The 16,458-nt window shown below is 40.4% G+C and overlaps 1 protein-coding gene across 1 annotated transcript; it reads left to right on the top strand.

Moving 5' to 3' along the window:
• Window positions 1–1,034: 1,034 nt before the first annotated feature.
• On the top strand, window positions 1,035–9,157 carry LOC128684513 (chondrolectin-like). Its single transcript, XM_070099926.1, has 5 exons — window positions 1,035–1,243; window positions 1,400–1,564; window positions 1,837–1,878; window positions 8,228–8,365; window positions 8,708–9,157. Exons 1-5 carry the CDS (start codon window positions 1,231–1,233, stop codon window positions 8,734–8,736), a joined length of 387 nt encoding a protein of 128 aa, XP_069956027.1. The 5' UTR covers window positions 1,035–1,230; the 3' UTR covers window positions 8,737–9,157.
• Window positions 9,158–16,458: the final 7,301 nt, after the last annotated feature.

The raw sequence follows: 16,458 nt of genomic DNA, 5'->3' as shown, positions 1-16,458 counted from the left end.
TTGCCATATAGGACAAGTGAAAATTTGTGTATGCAATAATTTCGCCAAAATCATTCTGAACCTAACGAAAAAAAATATTTTACTATGTTTGTTTAGTATTAAATTATTGTAAACAAATCTAAAATATATTTAGTTGGGTTAGGCTAAAATAAATTATTCTTGTTATAATAAGGTTAGGTAAGTTTTCTAAGATTCTTTTGGAGCAAAATTAAAATTTTTTACATTAACATTATTGAAAAAAATATATCTTTAAACGTATAAGAGAAAATTTTAAAAAGGACTTAATTTTACATGAGTTCTTGCTAATTGACCAGTTTTACATATTCGGCACGACATATATATATATATATATATATATATATATATATATATATATATATATATATATATATATATATATATATATATATATATATATAAATTACGTTTTCATGTGCTTACACACATATCTTCAGGGAAATTGGAAAGAGAGACAAGAGAAGCACATTTTATATGCTAAACACTGAAACGACACTTCTCCCAGCAAAGGTGCTAGTAACATTCAACTAGTAATAGACGAAGGCGAACCAGCAATAATACCAAGAGTTACGCACCACCAGTCACCACCCCTCGAACACTCCTGGGTGACTTCAGGTAGCCACCAACCCTAAAACCATCCTGGGTGACTTCAGGTAGTCACCACCCATGGAATTCTCCTGGGTGACTTCAAGTACCCTCCACCCCTGGAACCCTCCTGGGTGACGTCAGACAGTCAACACCCCTACAGCACTCCTGGACGACTTCACATAGTCACCACCCCTGGAACCCACCTGGGTGACTTCAGGTAGTCACCAACCCTGAAACCATCCTGGGTAACTTCAGGTAGCCACCAACCCTGAAACCATCCTCGATGACTTCAGGTAGTCAACACCCCTGGAACCTTTCTGGGTGACTTCAGGTAGTCACCACCCTTCGAACCCTCCTGATAATGGGATAGGGAAGGGGGGATTGGGAGGTAATTAGATTCAGTCCGAGGAAGTAGACCAAAAGGTTAAATTCCTCAGACCAAGAACCTCTTTACTGCAACAAGGATTTTTTTAAGCAAAGTTTGTGCGTTCATTTAATGTATATCTTCGCTTCAGGTGTGCAAACGAGGGTGGTAACCTAGCATCAATACACTCGGAAGCCGAGGCATCTCTCATCACCACAGCCACCAGCGGTATTAGTGGCTCCGTCTGGATTGGTCTTGTGATGTCCGAGACTGGTACGTTCGTGCTGATGGTATTAGTGTGACATCCTTCAACTTAGCTAAATGAAAGATTCGGACTGGTGATTCTAGTTGATTATTCCTCACAAGATGCGAAATGAAACATGAATAACCAACAAATTAAATGTATTTAGATCATTTTTTTCCAAGCAGCAGCGTACGTCTGGAGTGATGGGACGGGGTTGGACTACATCAACTGGGAGACAGGAGAGCCAGGCAATGATACGCAATCCTGTGTAGAGATGCTCACCAACAAGGGCACCTGGGTTGATGTTGCATGCACTACAAAACAATCCTATCTCTGCAAGACCAAAAAGAGTATATAAATATAATTTTATTCAATACTTTTTTTAAGGGAGTATTGACCAATGAATAAATGTATAATGCTAAAACCTAAGTTGCTTGCGACTCTGACCAACCTGGCAGCCCATTAACCTCAATCCTAGTAAATATAGATTTAGAAATCCTTTGGTCAGGATTTAGAATCAATGTGACTTCAATTCATAAATCACTTCAAAATATATTTAGAAGGATATCAAAACACAATACTTCACATGCATGAAATAATACATGCCTTTTCTCTCTTTCAGTACCAAACAAGTATACAACATTGTCTCCAACCAGTAAACCAGGTGAGTCAATGGAAGCTCAAACAATCTTTCCCACATATTATTATTATAAAGGGGGAAGCGCTAAACCCGGAGGATTATACAGCGCCTGGGGGGGGGGGATGTGGAAGGCATTCAGACTTAATTTGGGAAACTGGAGCACAGATCCAATTCCCTAAATCAAGAGCCCCTCACCAACATCAAGGAACCTTCCATGAGGGGCTTTCCCACATAGCAAAAACAATGATAAATGACCAAAAATAACAAAAAAAGGCACAATACCGTGACTGGAACGATACACAAATAACCCGCACATAAAAGAGAGAAGCTTACGACGACGTTTCGGTCCGACTTGGACCATTGACAAAGTCACACTGTGACTTTGTCAATGGTCCAAGTCGGACCGAAACGTCGTCGTAAGCTTCTCTCTTTTATGTGCGGGTTATTTGTGTATAAATGACCAGCTGACCACCTGATAACACCTCAAATAATGTGAGTTAAATTTTTTTATATCACACCAAGCCTTAAAAAATTGCCAGTATATCAGCCATGAACAGACTCTCTGGAAAGTGTTAAACAATTTAAGCATACCACAAGAAATGTATTAATACCAGCCTGTGGTGGCATTAATACCAGCCAGTGGTGGTATTGATACCAGCCTGTGGTAGTATTAATACCAGCCTATGGTAGTATTAATACCAGTCTGTGGTAGTATTAATACCAGCATGTGGTAGTATTAATGCCAGCTTGTGGTGGTATTAATACCAGCCTGTGGTGGTATTAATACCAGCCTGTGGTGATATTAATACCAGCTTGTGGTGGTATTAATACCAGCTTGTGGTGGTTTTAATACCAGCCTGTGGTGGTGTTAATACAAGCTTGAGGTGGTATTAATACCAGCCTGTGATGGTATTAATATCAGCCTGTGGTGGTATTAATACTAGTCTGTGGCAGTATTAATACCAGCCTGTGGTGGTATTAATACCAGCCTGTGGTGGTATTAATACTAGTCTGTGGTAGTATTAATACCAGCCTGTGGTGGTATTAATACCAGCCTGTGGTAGTATTAATACCAGCCTGTGGTATTATTAATACCAGCCTGTGGTAGTATTAATACCAGCCTGTGGTAGTATTAATACCAGCCTGTGGTGGTATTAATTACCACAAAAAGTAAGAAATAAAAGACAAATTATATAACTGGAGAAAGAGAAGAAAAACACGTGAGAATCAGCACAGGAGAGACAGAAAAGCCGATGGAAAATACTGACACACAAAGACAATATTCAAAGACGAGTTGAAAAACTCGAAACACTTCACAGTAAACACTGCAACTCGTGTGTTTCACCCTGAGATGCACACTGTAACTCGTGTGTTTCACCCTGAGATGCACACTGTAACTCGTGTGTTTCACCCTGAGATGCTCACTGTAACTCGTGTGTTTCACCCTGAGATGCTCACTGTAACTCGTGTGTTTCGCCCAGAGATGCACACTGCAACTCGTGTGTTTCACCCTGAGATGCACACTGTAACTCGTGTGTTTCACCCTGAGATGCACACTGTAACTCGTGTGTTTCACCCTGAGATGCTCACTGTAACTCGTGTGTTTCGCCCAGAGATGCACACTGCAACTCGTGTGTTTCACCCTGAGATGCACACTGTAACTCGTGTGTTTCACCCTGAGATGCACACTGTAACTCGTGTGTTTCACCCTGAGATGCACACTGTAACTCGTGTGTTTCACCCTGAGATGCACACTGTAACTCGTGTGTTTCACCCTGAGATGCACACTGTAACTCGTGTGTTTCACCCTGAGATGCACACTGTAACTCGTGTGTTTCACCCTGAGATGCACACTGTAACTCGTGTGTTTCACCCTGAGATGCACATATCAACACTACGCACCGGGAAATATATAATTACACATCCTAGTAAATAAAAAATTAGACAGAAACGATCTAAAGGAAGAAAAGAGTACAACCATTGAAAGACCAGAGGAACAGCAATACATGGCATGGTAATCAGTTTTTCAAGAGTTGTAACACAAGTCAGCAGACCACTGGAGGTACTTACAAGTGTCTAATTCAGTGTTCAGAATACAATAGAGTTAACGAGGTACACCTTGAGTGGATCAGGGCCTGATCAACCAGGCTGTTACTGCACGCAAACCAACATACCAACCATAGCTGTTCAGGAACTGACTTTATGTATCTGTCCAATTTCCTCTTGAAGATAGCCATGGGGTCTATTCTAAATTTGCCTTATGTATGATGGGAGGTTGTTGAAAAGTCTTGGGCCTCTGACACTTACTGTGATTTCTCTTAGTGTACTCACTGCACCTTGCTTTTCATAGGGGATATGTTGAACCATCTGCCTGGTATTTTGCTTTTTAAGGAGTGATTTCTGTGTACAGCAGGATTTTCTACATGTAATTTATGATGTACGTTTCTCGCCTACATTCCAGGGAATACAGGTCAAAGGATTTCAAACATTCCCAGTAATTAAGGTACTTGAATACGTACAGTGAAGGTTTCTGTACATTCTCTAATTCTGCGATTTTACCTGCCTTGAACGGAGCTGTTAGTGTACAACAGTATTCCAGCCTTGGGATAACAAGTGACGTAAAGAGGATCATCATTGGCATAGCATCTCTAGTTTTGAAAGTTCTTTTTATCTATCCTGTCATTTTCCTCGCAGATGTGATCCTTGAAGGTATGACTCTCTGACATTATCACTCCCAAGTCTTTCACATTAGCTTATCGCTTCAGTGTGTGATTAGAATTGGTTGTATATTCCGTTCTAGCTATTTTCCTGCAGTTTTCTATAACAGAGTAACTAAAATTTGTCCTCATTGAACATATTGTTTTCTGGAACCCATTGGAAAACTTGGTTTCACTCCGCTTGGATGAATTGGATGACACAGATGACTCTCTCATGCGGATTCTAGTATCGTCTGCAAAAGACGATATGGTTTACAGCTCTATGTTAGATTTAAAGATGAGGAAAAGAATGGGGCGAGTACCGTACCTTGTGGCAGAGCTTTTCACTGTAGCAGTCTTCGATTTAACTTTGTTTACAATTACTCTGTGTTTTGTTGGCTAAAAGTTAAAAATGCATCTGCCCGCTTTTCCAGTTATTCCTTTAGCACGCATTTTGTGTGCAATTACACCGTGATCGCACTTGTCAAAGTTTTTTTCAAAGTCTGTGTATACTACACCTGAGTTTTGATTGTCCTCCAGTGCATCCAAGACCATGTCATAACTAGAGTATACCTGGATAGAATTTCGGGGGTCAACATCCCTGCGGCCCGGTCCATGACTAGGCTTTGCGGTGGATTATGGCCTGATCAACCAGGGTGTTACCGCTGGCCGCACGTAGACTACGTACGATCCACAACCCGGCTGGCCAGGTAGTGGTTTTAGGTGCCTCTCCAGTCAGGGGTGTATCGGTAATCCCCCTTATGTATGCTGAGAGGATGTTGAACAGTCTTGGGCCCCTGACACTTACTGTGTCGTCTCTTATGTAATCCTGGCGCCCTGCTTTTCATTGGGGGATGCTGCATCTCCTACCGAATCTCTCGTTTTCGTAGGGAGTGATTTTCGTGTACAGATTTGGGACTAGTCCCTCTAGGATTTTCCAGGTATATACTATCATTTGTCTTTTTCACCTGCAGTCCAGGGAATACAAATCAAAGGACTTCAACCATTCCCAGTAATTTAGGGGCTTTATCGTACTTATACATGCTGTGAAAGTTCTCTAAATATTCTCCAGGTCTGCAATGTTGCCTGCCTTGAAAGGGATCATTAGTGTACAGCAATATTCGAGCCTAGAGAGAACAAGTGATGTGAAGAGATCACCGTGAGCTTGGCGTCCCTAGTTTTGAAGGTTCTTATTATCCATCCTATCATTTTCCTAGCAGAAGTTGTAGATACATTGTTGAGATCTTTGAAAGTGAGATCCTCTGATATTATCACTCAAGGGTCCTTCACATTACTTTTTTGTTCTATTATGTGGTTGGAATTTGTTTTATATTCTGATACAAATTTAATTTCCTCGAGTTTTCCATAGCGGAGTAAATGAAATTTGTCTTCCTTGAGCTTTGTATTTTTTTTTCTGTGACCCGTTTAAAGATTTGGTTGACGTCCGCTTGGATACTTGCAGTGTCTTCGATGGATGACACTCATGCAGATTAGGGTGTCGTCAGCAAAGGAAGACACGGTGCTGTGGGTTACATCTCTCTGTCACATATGAGTCTGAAGAACTGGTTGGGAGCCAGTACAGTGCCCTGTGGAACAAAGCATTACACTGTAGCTGCCTCTGACTTTACTCTGTTTACTTCTACTCTTTGAGTTCTATTTATTAGGAGGGTATAGATCCATCTACTTGTTATCCCTTTATCACGCATCTTGTGTGCTATTACACCATAATCTCACTTGTCGAAGGCTTTCGCAAAGTTTGTGTATACTACACCTGCATTTTGTTTGTCCTCCAGAGTGTCCAAGACCTTGTCATAGTGGTCTAGTAGTTGGGATAGGCAGGAGTGACCTGCTCTGAGCCTATGCTGCCCTGGGATGTGTAACTGGTGAGTGGCGATCTTGCTTCTTAGAACCCCTTCAAAGTGCATAGTGGTCCAATAGTTGTGAGAGGCAAGACTGACCTGCTGTAAACCTGTGCTGCCCTTGGTTGTGCACTTGTTGGGTGTCCAGGTGGTAGTTGGCGATCTCGCTTCTTAGAACCCTTTGAAAGATTATTATAATCGGGAACGTTAGAGCTATCGGCCTATAATTATTTATTGTTACTTTGCTGCCACCTTTATGGAGTGTGGCTATATCCGTTTTATTTAGAGACTGTGGGATGACACCCATGTCCAGGCTTCCTCTCCATAGCATACTTAAGGCACGTGAAAGGGGAGTTTCTTGCAGCTCTTAATGAACACAAAGTTCGACAAATCGGGTCAGAGTGGATGAACATGTTGTCAATACAAGGAATGTTCTGGACAGTCAGATATGCATGCAAAACTTCAATGAATATTCATGTGAGGTTATAAACTTGAGTAGAACTCTACGTAAGAGACTCAGCTTATTGTAAAGACCTGTTAAAATCATTAGATATTACGGTGGACATGCTAAGTACTAAAGGAAACAAAAATCTGGCAATTATTCTCCTATTAAAAACTAACGTCAACAAAAGAGGAGAAATTCACAAATTAAGAATGATAGCTAGCTGTCTTGAACGCCTTTGAAATCCTGCATCAAAAATTACCGTCCTTGGAAACTTCAACCTTCCAGTGTTAGATGAAAAATGGTAGAAAGCAGCATTGTACCAGAAGTAGTCACTGAAAGCAAACTAACGCAACAGACACATGCCAGTTACTGGGGATCTGTGAAAAGTTTATTTTTGAACCAAGAGGCAAGAGAAATTACCAAAAATAAAAATACGTTAGAATTCATTTTCACGAACAATTAGGAACATTACTGAAAAAAAGCATAAATCCATAAGTAGAAAACCTAAGAAATAACCAGTGTGATGGGATGGTCAGTAAATTTAAATTAAATAATCGGAAAATTGACTGGGACAAAATAAATAAAAAAAGACCTATTAGACAGTCTCTGGGAAACAGTCGTGAGCACCTTCAACCAACACGAATTGATGGAAAAGCTAGTCGAAGTAGGTCTTTGTCCAAAGGTTGAACAAGCGTTGAAGAATTCTTTGTAAGAAGATCCCATGATGCTGCAGTGTCTGACAGTTGTGATGAATGGTTTGAAAAACCGACAAGTTGAAGATTGAGACACTTATGCAGCATATGGGAATCTTTATTCAGGAAACGTTTCGCCACACAGTGCTGCATAAGTGTCTCAATCTTCAACTTGTCGGTTTTTCAAACCATTCATCACAACTGTCAGACACTGCAGCATCATGGGATCTTCTTACAAAGAATTCTTCAACGCTTGTTCAACCTTTGGACAAAGACCTACTTCGACTAGTGGATGGTACCACTATGATCCCGCCTCCGTCTGCTTCAAGTCACCTCACTACAGTATATAAGCCACGTCTACGGCCCTATGCTGTACATTCTACAAGATTGATGGACTGAACACATCGACTCCAGGCTGAGGGACTGATTACCTCATACTCCTCCTCTCCTTACGCCTTCCTCTTTGTATTGGACTGATGAAGCCACTGTGTGGCGAAACGTTTCCTGAATAAAGATTCCCATATGCTGCATAAGTGTCTCAATCTTCAACTTGTCGGTTTTTCAAACCATTCATCACATCTACGGGAGGTATTAGTACTGGCAGGGTGGCATGACTAGTTAACTGTTGGTGTTGATGGGTCGTATAACCATAATAACAAGTATAACTAACTTCTTTTACAGGACGTATTAGTACTGGAGGGGTGGTGGGCATCGTAATTTCTGTGATGGTGGCAGTGACTGTTCTGGCCTTCCTAGTCTACACTTACGCCTTCAAGACGCGAGCCCGACCCTCCAGGACTTCTCATACCCAGATTGACGGTGACTCTCCCAAGTTTGTCTGTCTTGCAGTCATTATGAATCCAAATTGTTACAGTTAAGGATCACCTGAAGATTCAATATCACTCTTTTCTCCAACCCCCAGAAAAGCAGATATCGAAAGTTGTACGAATATACGAAGTGTCAGTTTTTAATTTGAAATAGCTTAATTCACCTAATGTATCTAAGAATTTCCTTAACTATATTGGTGATCTGTCATCTTCAGGTGACTCTCAGCTGAGCTGAAATGTTTTAAAAATGTTCTGATGGAATTTAAATAGCTTATGATACATGTTTCTCTTCTGTGTTCTATCAACTAAATAAATATTTCTTTCCGTTCTCAAGGCACCACTATAGAATACTCATCAGCATAAGAAACCATGTGTGTATTAGAGTTTCATCAGTCTTCAACATGAGCAGCAAATTAACATTACGAGTCTTCAAGAGAAGAAATATGTGTGCGAAGAATTGAATTAACCTGACCCAGTGTTACTATTAACAAACCACGAGGAGACATTGCAACATGGACAATACTCTCAAAATCAGATATATCAGCTCATCTTTGTACCATTCATAAGGTTTATATTATATGGTTTATATCAGCTTAAGCGACGACAGAGCATTATCCACGCTTGAACGCAGACGCTGTCTGAAAGAGGTTCAATACTGATATAACGAATATAGATTATAACTTGGCAAAGGTTAAGCAGAGTTAGGTAAATCATCATCGTATATTAAATCTTCTGTTATGAGACTGTGGTTAGATTTTGTCTCTGAATAAAACTGAACAGCTTTGTGGATATTTGTTTTAACCCATCCAGAAAAATGCCCTATTTATTGCCCTACGGGTGCCCCGTGGCCTGGTGGCAAAAGCTCTCGCTTCACACGGTGAGGGTCTGGGTTCGATTCCTGGCGAAAGGGTGGAAGCATCGGACGTATTTCCATCAGTAAAATAGGTACCTGGGTGTTAGTGGACTGGTGTGGGTCGCATCCTGGGACAAAACTGACCTAATTTGTCCGAAATGCTCAGCATAACAAGCGGCTTTCTGTATAGTAGTATGTCATTGTTGTCAGCTAGGACTGTATACCTTGTACATGTACTGGTAGTAATAAAGATATTATTATTATTATTATTATTATTATTATTATTATTATTATTATTATTATTATTATTATTATTATTACTTATTAATTTGACGTTGTTGCCTCGGACAGCCCACCTTCACACTAGATGTATTTTGATCACTGACCCCTCAAGGAGGGTTCCTTGACGCTGGTGAGGGGCTCTTGATCTAGGGAATTGGATTTGTGCTCAAGTTCCTTGAACTGAGCCTGAATGCCTTCCATCCCCCACCCCACAGGCGCTGTCTAATCCCTACAGGTTTAACTCTCCCTCATGATAATAATGTCATCACTAAGCGACCCATGAGAGGAACCCATTCTTTCCAAAAACTCAAACCTTCTAACGTTTCAAAATACCACAAACAAAGCACCAATGAATTTGATAAAATAAAAAAAATAATTGAGAAAATCAGCAAGTGAAGCCGCCCTATACAGTTATTATAGTGACAGTGTTTCTTAGCATATTATTCAAAATGATTTCAGATTTATTTTCATAAAAAAGGTGAACCTATAAAGACAGTTTTGGGTGTGTGAAATTGCGATGATTCTCTTAAATATCCCATGACTGACTTTGATTTTCAGCTTGTTTTTATAATAATAATAATAATAATAATAATAATAATAATAATAATAATAATAATAATAATAATAATAATAATAATAATAATAATAATATCTTTATTTCTACAAGTACATGTACATGGTATACAGTCCTTGAAACCCCAACGAAGACCATCGAGAACGTCACGACGAATTCCACAAGTGAAGGAAAGAACATTGTTTTAGTTGGAGACAGTCAGGTTAAGTTTATGGACAGGGCTTTTTGTCGTAGGGACAGGAAGAGGAGGCAGAGGGTATGTTTTCCTGGGACTGGGATGGAGATATTGTTAGCCGTCTGGACGACATCATGAAAGGGAATGGGAGCAATCCTATTATCTGCCTCAGTGCCGGAGGCAACGATGTTGGCAGACGTAGGAGTGAGGACCTGATTAGCACGTATAGGTCAGCAATAGAGATAATTAGGAAGAAGGGTGGGAATCCTGCCATATGTGGTATTTTGCCTAGGAGAAGAATTGGAAACGAATGGTTGTTCAGGGCAATTGGTGTCAATTGCTGGCTGGACAAATACCGTAAGGAAAATGCGGTAACATTCATTGACAACTGGGACCTCTTCTATGGCAGAAATGACACATATGCCAGGGATGGGGTACACTTATCTAGGCCTGGGGTGGGGGCACTGGCAACTGCAGTGGAGGGAGCTCTTAGGGCTTTAAACTAGGAATAGTTAGTTGCATGGGTTTTGGCAGGAAAACAGTGAAGTCCCAGTGTAGTAATATTATGAGTTCTAGGGGAACTAGTAATAAGCAGAACGAGGTAGATATTGAAAAGCCAGTGACACTACGTGACAAGGACAGTAATAGGTTTAGTAGAAAAACAGAAATGAGCAGGAAGGGTAGAGAGAAAGGATGGTCTTTCAATGTATATTATGCTAATAGCCGTAGTACTAGGAATAAGATGGACGAGTTGAGATTAGTTGCTAGTGCAGGTAACATTGATGTATTTGCCATAAGTGAGACGCGGTTTAATTCAAAAAGTCGGGACATGCCTGCGGAATGTCACATTCAAGGTTTTAAATTGTTCCAAGTAGATAGAAGTATCGGGAAGGGGGGTGGGGTGGCATTGTATGTCCGAGATCGCTTGAACTGTTGCATAAAAACGGGTATTAAGTCTGAAGTAACACATGCAGAGTCTGTTCGGATAGAATTTTCAGAGGGGCATGAAAAATTTATTTTAGTAGTGATATACCGTCCCCCAAACTTAGATTGGGACCAAGGGAGACTACTATGGGAGGAAATTGTTAAGGCCACAAGGCACGATAATGTAGTAATTCTAGGAGACTTTAACTTTAGTCATATTGATTGGAATTTCTTGACTGGGAATTTAGAATCTAACGACTTCTTAGAAGTAGTTCAGGATTATTTTTTGAGGCAGTTTGTGACAGAACCTACAAGGGGATATAACCTGCTTGACTTGGTTCTGGCAAACAAGGAAACCCTTGTTAATAATTTAGTAATTACAGAGGAACTCGGCACAGGCGATCACAAATCAATTACCTTTAGCATTGAATGGAAGTATGACAGTAGGGATAACTCAGTACTGGTCCCAGATTTTCGCTTAGCAGATTACAATGGGCTTAGAGAACACTTATCATCTGTGGACTGGAGTAACGAAGAGAACTATCAGTATGACAGCTTTCTTAACACTATACATGCTGCCCAAAGAACATTTATCCCATATAAGGAAATTAGATCGATTTGAAATGACTCAAAATGGATGAATAATAGGCTCAAATATCTTTTAGGGCAGAACATGAGAACATAAGAGTGGAGGAACACTGCAGAAGACCTACTGTCCCATACAAGGCAGGTCCTTTTCAAAATGACCTCTACCCAAAGCTACCTAAGAATTTACTCCTGTACCTAATGACAAATCAAACCCAGCCCCTCCCACTCATATATTTGTCCAGTCTCTTCTTAAAGCTACCCAAGGTCCCAGCCTCTATCACCCCACTGGGAAGACTGTTCCACGCATCCACAACTCGGTTAGAAAACCGGTACTTACCTATGTCCTTTCTAAATCTAAATTTATCCAACTTAAATCCATTATTCCTGGTTCTTACCTGGTTCGACACCCTCAGTACTTTATTAATATCTCCCTTGTTTATGCCCGTCATCCACTTATACACTTCAATGATATCTCCCCTCATTCTACGCCTCTCCAGAGAGTGGAGATTTAAGGCTTTAAGTCTATCTTCATACGGGAGGTTCCTTACACAGTAAATAATTTTGGTCACTCTTCTCTGTATGTTCTCCAATGAATCTATATCCATCCTGTAGTAAGGAGACCAAAACTGAGCAGCATAATCTAAATGAGGCCTCACTTGTGATGTATAGAGCTGTAACATAACTTTTGGACTTCTGTTATTTATAATTCTAGAGATAAATCCTAGTAATCTGTTGGCCTTGTTGCGCACACTAAGGCACTGCTGTCTTGGCTTTAGATTTCTGCTTACCATGACTCCCAAGTCTATCTGTTTAATAACCATGTCCCTCGTGACAGTAATATTAGCTAATTTAAATTCATCATGAACTAAATAATTTTTAATTACTGGAATCTCATTTACATCTTCCTGTGTAAAAACCTGACAAAAAATAGTCATTAAATAAGGAACACATTTCCAGTTCATTATCCGTCAGCTGTCCATTCCCAATTTTCAGAGGTCCTACTTTTTCCTTCACCTTCGTCCTATATACTTGAAAGAAACCCTTTGGATTAGTCTTTAATTCATTAGCAATTCTAATCTCATAGCCACGTTTAGCCTTTCTAATTCCCTTTTTTACTTCTCTTTTAAGCTGGACATGTTGGTCAGTAAGGTTAACCTCTCCTCTTCTGATGCGCCTATAAATTCCCCTTTTCTCCCCTAATAAAGCTTTAGCCTCCTGTTAATCCATTTGGGATCGTTATTATTAGACCTAATTTCTCTCTGGGGAATGTATATACTCTAAGCACGGTGTACATTATTAAGAAAAAAAATCATAAATACAGATCCCCTCATAATCACAAGCACGATCATCGTCAATAAAATCATTAGCTAGATAACCCCAATCGAGATTTGAGAGGTGTTCCCTAAGTCCATTGTAATCGGCAAAACGAAAATCAGGGATTTTTACCGTATTATCATTATTCTTGTATTCCCAGTTAATGCTAAAAGTGATGGATTTGTGATCACTTGCGCCAAGTTTGTAGATGAATGGTTCAGAGAACCGACATGTGTCTAATTTATCAACTTGCGCCAAGCTCTTCAGTGATCTCCAGATTATTTACGAGTGTTTCCTTATTTGACAAGACTAGGTCTAGCAAATTATTACCCCTGGTAGACTCTGTTACACACTGCTTCAGAAAACAGTCCTGAACTGTTTCCATAAAGTCACTGGACTCTAGATTACCGGTCAAAGAATTCCAGTCAATTTGACTAAAGTTAAAATCCCCTACTATCACTATGTTATTGTGTCTAGAAGCCCTAACAATTTCGTCCCAAAGAAGTCTCCCTCTATCGTGATCCAAGCCTGGAGGTCGGTATATTACACCTTGATTAAGTTTTTCTTGACCCTCTACAAACTCTACCCAAACAGATTCTGTTACTGTTCCATCTATTTTTATACCTGTTTTTATGCAACAATTAATATTTTCTCGAACATATATTGCAACTCCTCCTCCCTTCCCATTACATCTATCCACATGGAAGAGCTTAAACCCTTGAATATTACACTCAGCAATCAGTTAATGCAATGATATCAAAGTTCCCAGCACATGCTACCAAACGTAGTTCATTAATTTTATTTCTTGCACTTCGACTGTTAGCATAAAATACCATCATATGTTTTTTCTTCTGCACATTTTTCCTATTCATCTTTGTTTTTACACAATTTCTGAAATTATCATTACCCAGAGTTACTCCATGACAGTTACTATTAAGATTCTTAATATCAGAGCATAAGTCAATATATCCATACTCATTATTTATCATTTCTAAACCCATACCTCTAACTAATCCTAGTTTAAAGTCCTAACAACCCCCTCAACTGAGCTAGCAAGAAAACCCACACCTGCCCTGGATAAGTGAACCCCATCCCTGGCATACATGTCATTTCGGCCATAGAAGTTGTCTCAGTTGTCAATGAATGGTACTGCATTATCCTTACAGTGTTTATCCAGGCAGCAATTAATACCATTTGCTCTGGACAACCATTCATTTCCAACACCCCTTCTTGGCAAAATGCCACATATAACAGGGCGCCCTTTCCCTTCTTCCTAATTATGTCTATTGCTGTCCTGAACCATTTAACTAAATCCTCACTTCTATGCTTGCCTACATCATTGCCTCCAGCACTGAGGCAGATAATAGGATTGATCCCATTACCGTTCATGAGGTTGTCAAGCCGGTTAACAATATCCTCCATCCCAGCCCCAGCTTTTTCATATTCTGTATGATCAAGCTCTACTTCACCTAGTTTATAGTGTCGAGGGTTATTTTCATTACCAAGGACTAGTACCTTACAGTTATCCACACTGAACTTCATTTGCCATTTTTCGGACCAAGACATTAATTTGTCCAAATCCTCCTGGAGTTCATTGCTATCCTCCTCAGAATGTATTATACGGAATATCTTTGTATCATCAGCAAATTTATTCATGTCACTCGTAATCCCTTCATCAAAGTCATTAATAATAATAATAATAATAATAATAATAATAATAATAATAATATCTTTGTGTACTACAAGTACATGTACATGGTATACAGACCATAGCTGACATCAGTGACATACTACTATATAGGAAGCCGCATGTGATGCTGAACATTTCGGGCAAATTAGGTCAGAGTCCCAGGATGCGACCCACACCAGTCGACTAACACCCAGATATCCGTTTTACTGATGGGGGACATAGACAACAGGTGGAAAGAAACACGCCCAATGTTTCTACTCTGGCTGGGAATCGAACCCAGGCCCTTGAGGTGAGAAGCAAGAGCGTTATCCACCAGGCCACCAAAGCCCTGATAAATGAAACTTATGAACAAGAGAGGGCCTAAAACTGATACTTGTGGAACGCAACTAGTGACTAATCCCCATTCCGATTTGACCCCCATTAATGGAAACTCTCTGCTTTCCATTGGTAAGCCATGCCTCTATAAATGGCAGTCTGCCTTCCTAACCACCTAGAACAGGCCACTACAATTTATAGTAACATAACTACTATACTTGGCAGTCCGACTTCATACCCACCTAGTGCAGGCCACTCCCATTTATAGCAAAATAACTACTATACCTGGCAGCCTGCCTTCATAACCACCTAGTGCAGGCCACTCCCATTTATAGAACATTACTGTACCTGGCAGCCTGCCTTTCTAAACACCTAGTGCAGGCCACTACCATTTATAGTAAAATAACTATTATACCAGGCAGCCTGCCTTCATAACCACCTAGTGCAGGCCACTCCCATTTATAGTAAAATAACTACTATACCTGGCAGCCTGCCTTCATAACCACCTAGTGCAGGCCACTCCCATTTATAGTAACATTACTGTACCTGGCAGTTTGCCTTCCTAACCACCTATTGCAGGCCAATACCATTTATAGCAACATAACTACTATTTCTGGCAGCCTGAATTCCTAACCACCTAGTACAGGTTACTACTAATTACAGTAACATAACTACTATACCTGGCAGCCTGCTTTCCTGACCACCTAGTGCAGGCTACTACCATTTATAGTAACATAAATACTATACCTACCATAATGCCTTCCTAATCACATAGACAAGGCCACTACCTTTTATAGTAACATAACTACTATACCAGGCAGCCTGCCTTCATAACCACCTAGTGCAGGCCACTACGATTTATAGAACACGACTGTACCTGGCAGCCTGCCTTTCTAAACGCCTAGTGCAGGCCACTACCTTTTATAGTAACATAACTACTATACCAGGCAGCCTGCCTTCATAACTACCTAGTGCAGGCCACTCCCATTTATAGAACATGACTGTACCTGGCAGCCTGCCTTTCTAAACACGACTCAAGAAATCGTAATGACACGATTGCAAACAAACCATACCCCCGGCCGGGATTGAACCCGCGGTCATAGACTTGAGCTAGAGTTCGTCACGGCCACGCTAGCTGGAGATTCGTCTGTAAAAACTTGCATCTGTGGTCACAGTGGGGGCCTGTGCTAACCTTCCTATGGTGTATAAATATATCTAGTTGGATGAATCTTATTGTAGCCAGCTGACCCAGTGGCTTACGTACTGACCTGGTGTTGTACCACTCACCTGCCATGGATTCAAACCCAATCCGTTCCATGATTTGTTTACGTTGACGTAGGGACCACAGAGCGTGTGTGGAATAAAAGGCA

Source organism: Cherax quadricarinatus, chromosome 70 (genome assembly GCF_038502225.1).
Source record: "Cherax quadricarinatus isolate ZL_2023a chromosome 70, ASM3850222v1, whole genome shotgun sequence".
NCBI classification, from domain to species: domain Eukaryota; kingdom Metazoa; phylum Arthropoda; class Malacostraca; order Decapoda; family Parastacidae; genus Cherax; species Cherax quadricarinatus.
Note: the sequence above shows the minus strand (reverse complement) of the source record. Positions and strands in the feature narration are given on the sequence as shown.